At 50.2% G+C, this 6,756-nt stretch overlaps 1 protein-coding gene across 2 annotated transcripts in view; it reads right to left on the reverse strand.

Annotated features, from left to right (window-relative positions):
* Positions 1 to 4,579: 4,579 nt before the first annotated feature.
* The window catches only part of ME3 (malic enzyme 3), a 110,945-nt gene continuing 108,768 nt past the window's right edge, over positions 4,580 to 6,756 (reverse strand). Inside the window, exons 12-14 of one of the 2 annotated variants that reach the window (XM_008634930.2) lie at positions 6,204 to 6,377; positions 5,677 to 5,775; positions 4,580 to 4,862 (exon numbers count right to left, since the gene is read on the reverse strand). In XM_008634930.2, coding sequence (XP_008633152.2) covers positions 4,701 to 4,862; positions 5,677 to 5,775; positions 6,204 to 6,377 — 435 coding nt within the window. In that variant the 3' untranslated portion in view covers positions 4,580 to 4,700. Of the gene's footprint in view, positions 4,863 to 5,676; positions 5,776 to 6,167; positions 6,378 to 6,756 lie in introns of those variants that run through there. The other variant, XM_017735902.1, reaches the window with a different exon arrangement.

A 6,756-nucleotide genomic window follows, 5' to 3' on the forward strand; every position in this document is an offset into this window, starting at 1 on the left:
TAATTTATTTTTATTGTATTGTCCAGAGCCCCTCGGGTTGTCAGAGCCACACGCTGGTTTCTGGATGCTCCTGGAGATGAGCCAGTGCTACAGCCTGTGGCAACTCCAAGCAATGTGCTGTCTTGGCCAATGGATGGGCCCTGCCAGGGAAGGAAGAATGAATTTTACTACAGGACAAATGCTACCTGGCTAATCCAGATCGATTGGAATTATAAATAAGATAAAATTTTGGTTAATAAGAGGAGAGACATGAGTGATGAGGCAAAGAGAAATGAAGGGTTTTTTTCCTGGCAGAGGTAATTCAGATATCAGGCAATTGCCAGGCTTAGCATCATGTTTGGATGACAAATTAATCCCTTCTGAGCTTGAAATAGGCATTAATATTGCCACATTATTACATCTCTTGACACATTTTTCTTGTGTTTATGCTACTTTTATCACTGGTTTCAAATCACCTCATTTTTTAAAGGAAGGACAAAAGAATAATTTAAGAATAGAGAATTTTCCTGCTGCTGAGAGAATAACTGGGAGCAAAGAAATCCCAAACGAGCTGCTAGAAATATCCTTGCTTTAAATTAGAAAACAAAACACAGACAGTAGCTAAAGTCCCACAATATTCAACTTGAGTTTTTCCTACACCAATTTAGTCTCTTTTACTAGCTGATGTTCCTTGTAGGGCCGGCGCCCAGCAACTCCAGTTCCAGTAAGTATTCCCTCTGCGCGAGATTTTTCTTGTACGAAACTGGACAAGAAAAGAATTTTCACTGCCACTGCTCAAGTCCCCGGCGAAATTTGAGGTACGGCCGACAGAACCTTCTCCGCTGGGAAAAGCCGCGCATCGAAGTCCTCTACAGCCCCCAAGCGGTTCCCTTTGGATCCTACACGGCGCGCACACAGGGCGCGGCCTGTGGCCGGGAAGTCGCAGGGCGGGCACAGCCTCGCTGCAGGAGAGGCTCCCGCCCCCCTTGCTGCGCTCCCGGGCCCCCTTCCCTTCCGCCCCGGCGCCGCGGGGAGCGTGGGCTGGCTTCGGCAGCTTCTTCGCCTGCGGGGCAAGCGAAAGCACAGCCCGTGTTCTGCATGGAGGGGCAAAGGAGATCCTCACCCTTTGGAGAAGCCAGTGAGAAGTGACTTTGCTGTGACGAGTCGCTGCCCGCGGCAGCGTGTGCCTGCTCCCGCACAGGTCTGTGCAGGGTGACAGGGTGACAAGGCAGCAGTGCCCCTGAGGGACCGAGCGTGCAGGCTGTCCCTCGGCGGGCTTTGGCTCTCCATGGCTGGCTGCTGTGGGAAGGAATGATGGGGAAGAGCCCCTGGCTCCAGCTGGCCCCCTGCAGCCCAGGGGCCGTGGGCTAAAACTGCCCCAGAGCTGCTGGCCATGGATACCAGGTGGAAGGGGGCTGTGCTGCCTGCCCCGGGGGCCGAGGGCAGGCAGAGGCAGGAAGGGTGACAGCTCAAGTGGCAGTGCTGCCTCGCGTCCCCGTGTGGGGCACCCGGGTGAGGAGACAGCTGGGAAGAAGAAAGGAAGCCCTGTAGGAACTGAGACACGAGAGCAAAGCTGTGGAAATCTCGATGGAGGCCGGAGAGGAGCTGCTGTCCTGAAAGTCTCTCCCCAGTACCAAGGAGTCGACGCTGCCCTGTAGCAGCCGTCCGGCTGTGAGCAGAGGAGGGCACAGTGAGTGTTTCCTGCGGTGAAATCACACGGCTTCGTAAACAACAGAATTGCTTCCAGATGGAGAGTTTTGCAAGGTATTTGTTTGCAGGAGCTGGAAAAGGAAGATGGATTGAAGATGAACAATCTCACACTCCATGCCACAGGTTTTTCGATAGAATGAAACCAATGTGTGCACTATCACAGTAAAATAGTTGCCTGAATGACCTCTCCTATTTGCAAGGAAGCCCAGGTGGAGCCTCCATCCTGCTCCAAGCAGCTTTTTTTTTTGGTTCAAACTCTTCTTCTTGAGCTGCGCACTGCCCTGCCTCTGTAGCCTGGTATCATTCCCTGTTTGTTCTCTTGGCCAAGGACAGAGAGGTCTTGGGGCTTTTGGGAAAAGATAAGGCTCTTTTTTTTGAGGAAAACCCATCTTTGTGGCAGGCAGAAGAGGAGCACCAATGGCAGGACCACTTCCCACACAAGATCACTTTCTGTCTTGCACTGTCACCCAACAAGAATTTCCCTAAGGACCAGGACCACTTCCCACACAAGATCACTCTGTCTTGCACTGTCACCCAACAAGAATTCCCCTAAGGAGCCTACCCCAGCATTTTGGACCACACATTGGTGTATCACGGAAGTGGCAGGAGAAGATGCCCACTCTGGGTGCTTGTTTCGTGAACCCCCAGGATTGACCCCTCTGTCCTGAGGGGAACACCTGCACCTGAGCAGCCCAGGTGTCAGTCCCCAGCTGAGCAGCACAGCTCAGGGCTAATGTCTGTGCCAGGCACTGTCCCCCAGCAGCTGTGCCCTCTGCTGCACAGCGTGTGACCTGGTGGGGAGCACAAACTGAGGAGAGGACTCCTCCAGCTGTGTGTCTGCAGACTGCTGCCAGCATGGGAAAGCAGCTCCTGCAGGACACCAGGGGGGCAGCAAGGGACAGAGCCCGGAGGGAGAAGTCTGTCTCAGAAGGACCACTGGTTGGAAAGGAGCTGGAGGGAGACCTTTTCCAAGGACTAGGTTCTGTTGTCTTCTTGTTTCCAGGACTGGGCTCTATGTAGCACCTGAAAGAGCTGCTAGGAAAGGGCCTTCTCAGACTCCCAAGGGGCAGGTGGAAGGAAAAGAAGGGAGCAGCAAGGATGGAGGAAGAACCTAAGAGAACAAGTAATATGAGTGCTGGCTTCTGGAGATGCCTGGTGTGTGCAGGTTTTGCTTTACCTATCAATCTGCCTTTCATTTCAGCCCAGAGATTTTCTTACTTTTACCCTCTTTCCCCCTCTGTTTTTTTTCCCCTGCCACTGCCAGGAGTGAGCGAGCTTTTTTACAGTTGTTAACCAAACAGAGATGGTAACAGTGGTCTGGGCTGAGCTCATGGTATGGGGAGAGGCCGCAGGCTCTGGGGATCACTCCACGTGTGTCTCAGCTTGTTCAACATCCTGGGCTGTTCCTGGATTCCAATGAGAAATGGCTCAGACACTTACAGGAAGAAGGGTCCAGGTATGGAAAGCACCTTCAGACTTCCCTCCCAGAAGCCATTTGCTTCTCCAGAGAAACTGTGGGGTGAAGGTAACCATGTCCCTGGAGTATCACTGCCTCTAAAGAGCAAGCAGGGGCTGCTGGCTCTGTCTGTCCTCATCTCTCCAAGGCATAACAGATATCAGGCAAGTCCAGAGGATAAAAGGAGGCTCCTGCTGTGGCAAGAGCATGGCTTGTTTGGTCCTTTTTTTGGAGTCACCATTTGTCTGGTCAAGATGAGTTGGACCAGAACTAGTATTCTGAAGAAAAAACTGTGCTTCTGCAAGTCTGATTTCTAGAATAGTGGCAGAATTATGACTTTCAAGCCATCTGTCCTAAAGCGTTTTGTCTTTGGCTTCATAGGTGGAGGCGTAAAGCCTTGTTGGCTGTGTTTGAAGAGGAAGACTGTCAGGTGACTGTCATGAGACCCCTGTGCACTCCCTGATGCTCCCAGGCTGTTCAGGAAAATGTCTTCTCTTCTGAGCTTCACCTAGAAAAGACATTCCCTCTTTTTTATTTTTCCTTTTTTTTTTTCATTCTTTCCAAACACTTGGGATGTCAAGCCCAGAACCTTAACACACAGAAAGGTGAAGCCTTTAGCTAAGCAATGGGGAAGTGCATGGGAAGGAGAAGAAGGAAGAAACTAAAAGAAGTTGTATAGACACCTTTCTGAAATAAAGAAAAAGGAATTTCTGCCCTGCTACCTCCCTTCTCAAAAGCAGAGTTCTTTCCAGAAACCATGAAAAAGGCAAGGAAGCCTCAGTTTCAAAGTCTCTTGCCCAGGAAATACGAGTATTTGTTAGTGTCTCTCCCTGAACCTGAAATGTATGTGGTTTTGGGGGTGTCCTGCTCTCCAGCTCAGCTGTCCCTCATGTGTCCCTTCACTCTTGTTCCCTTGAAGGGCCACCTGAATTGAGGAGGGGAGGGGGTCTGTTGTCCCCATGGGGTTGAGGGAAGTTTTGGGGTTTGTTTCCATGGGGTGTGGCAGATGCCAGTGCCAGGCTGTGTGACCCATGCACCAGTTGAGACTCCCCAAACATCAGGGACTTTGGAAGCAGAAAAGAGCAGTGCTTCCCAAGTGTGCAGCCCTCCCAGGGCAATGCACACACTTCCCATTACATCCAGAGAGCCACAGGCAAAGCGTGGCTGTCATGTGTGAGGGATGGCCACGTGGATTCAAGCTTCCTATGGGCACTCCCAGTAGCAATGGGATTCTGTGCTTCTCAGGTGGCCCAGGTAGCTTATCCCAGGGCAGCTGAGAGCAGGCAGTATGTTAAGCAATCAACAATCAGCAGTGCTGACTGACTGGGATGGGCTGCAGCCATTCTGTCTCTCTCACTGGAGTACCCACTGCCCACCCTGAACTCCATTTTATTCCCTACTGACATGCTCCCCCAGACAAAAATCAGTGGCAAGTAAAAAACGACTTGGATTCATTTACTTTTATCATTCTGCAAGCCTGGAGTTGCATTATATCAGCAATGACATGGGCCACAGGAACTGATGGCAAAAAGGAGAGAACAGTTCTCACAGAACATTATATATTTTGTGTTTGCATGGCTGTGGGGGGCCACCTGTAATCGTCAAGAACAAACGAATCGTAGTCAGGGCTGTACATGAGCTGTTTCACAAAGGTTTCCTTGTCTGCTGGCTCGGGGTACCAAGAAGCGAGGCCGTGCTTGTAGGCCCAGTCAACAATCTGCAAAAAGATAAGCAAAATGAGCTGCTGAAACAATGCTGGCATGTTATGAAGTTGAAACCAACTGCAGTTTGGCCCCGTCTGTGTTTTCTCTCTTCCCTCCTCTCAGAGTTGTGCAGTTTTTGCTTTCTTCTCTTTGTGAGTCAGCTGCACTTCACCCTCAGTTGGGTGAGGAAATGCAAGCTGCCTGCAACCAGTGGCTGGTAAGAAATGCAGACCCCTGCCCTGGCAGGATGGTCGGGGTGTGCAGGTGAAGAAGGAGAGCAGCCCTTTGGCCAGCTCTGCTCACATCCGTGGGTGCCTTGGCTACACTCTGCATCCATCAGTAGCTCTGAGCAGGCTGAGGAGGTCCTCAGTGGGTGTCTCTGAATTACAGATCTGATATATACAGGGCAGTAAACCCATAATTAGACAAGCCCAGATCTGGAATAGTATTTATGTACTTAGGTCCTTACTAAATACAGGAGGAAAGGTTCCAAAATAGCAATTTGGAAGCGAAAATCTTTTGGCAACTTGAGTCATGTTTGAATTTGACTCTAAACCTCATTTTTTGAAGTCCTGAGGACTCACAGCTTCAAGCAATAAAGCAGAGCTTTGTGAGCTGTGAAGCACCCCAAGTCAGAATGTATTTTTCACATTTGGGTTTTAATGATGAAAGAAATCAAAGCAGCAATTATGGCCGGAAGAATTCCTGAGAATGGTTGCTTTAGACTTAAGAATAAATTGAATTAAAAAAACACAAAGGAAAAAGGATGCCAGGGCAATTCCTGTCCTCCCTACCATGAAAAGTGGAAATAAGAGTGGAAATACTCACTTTCACAGCAATTTTGAGAGACACTTCTCTGATGCTGTCCAAAGGGGGATAGAGTCTTCCTTCTGCAAGATTCTGCTCTGTCACCTCAGCAGCAATAACCTAGAAACAAGAGAATGGTAGTTTTTAGGGATGGTCTCAAGTACATACCACATTCCCTAGCATTACATGGTAAGTGGCTGAAACCACAGCAGCACTGGGGCTGGGACTAGTCCTGAGTGGGAACTCGTGACCTGTTCAAACACATGTGTACACATTTCATTACAGACTTCAGACTGGAGCCGGAGTGGGGAACTGCTGTGTCAGGGCAGCAGTTGTGGAGGAGAACCCTGTCATGGCTCCTGCACCTCTGTAGGTGTAATGGAAGTGTGAGCTTTCCCCGAGCCAGGAGAAGGCTGCAGCTTTTTGCTGAGGCTGAGCCATTTCCCCTCCACGCATTGTCCTGAGTCAGGTTCTTTAAAACGTCTGAAGTAGATACATGTGCCTCTTATCACCTTTTTTACAATATCAGTTAAATGTCAGTTGGAAACCTCTGCTGTGATGAGGAAGATTTCATCAGAGACGTGCCGGACGCCGCAGGCAATGATTCCCAGTGCCACTCCTGGGAAGACATAGGCGTTGTTTCCTTGGCCGGGGAAGAAGGTCTGTCCGTTGGGTAGGGTTACCTTTGGGAATGGACTCCCACTTGCAAATATTCCCCGGCCCTGATCAAAGAGAGAAAGAAGCATTCAGATTCAGAAGAGAAGACTTAGATTTCTGCTGCTCATCATGATCTGTGCTCAGGGTTGCCAAATCTCAGTCAGCAGAGGCATCTCCGCCAGAGCCACCTCCAGCTGACACTTTGGGAGGACCCACCCCCCAGAGCCATGATCAGGGCCGTGGAAAGGGCCACTGAGCACTGTGTGTGTGTGTACTGCAAGTGCTCTGATCTTGCTGAGGAGTCTTCCTACCTCTCTATCAACCTTTTATGGAGTGTGAAGAGACACTGATGTGAGATAAAGGTCTGGGGCTGTGTGATTGCTCTGGCCATAGGCAGGTGGTGGGGACGGCAAAGGAAAGAGGGAGACAAGGGCTCCCTTCTCA

The sequence above is a fragment of the Corvus brachyrhynchos genome, unplaced genomic scaffold, assembly GCF_000691975.1.
Source record: "Corvus brachyrhynchos isolate BGI_N302 unplaced genomic scaffold, ASM69197v1 scaffold44, whole genome shotgun sequence".
Taxonomy (NCBI): Eukaryota; Metazoa; Chordata; class Aves; order Passeriformes; family Corvidae; genus Corvus; species Corvus brachyrhynchos.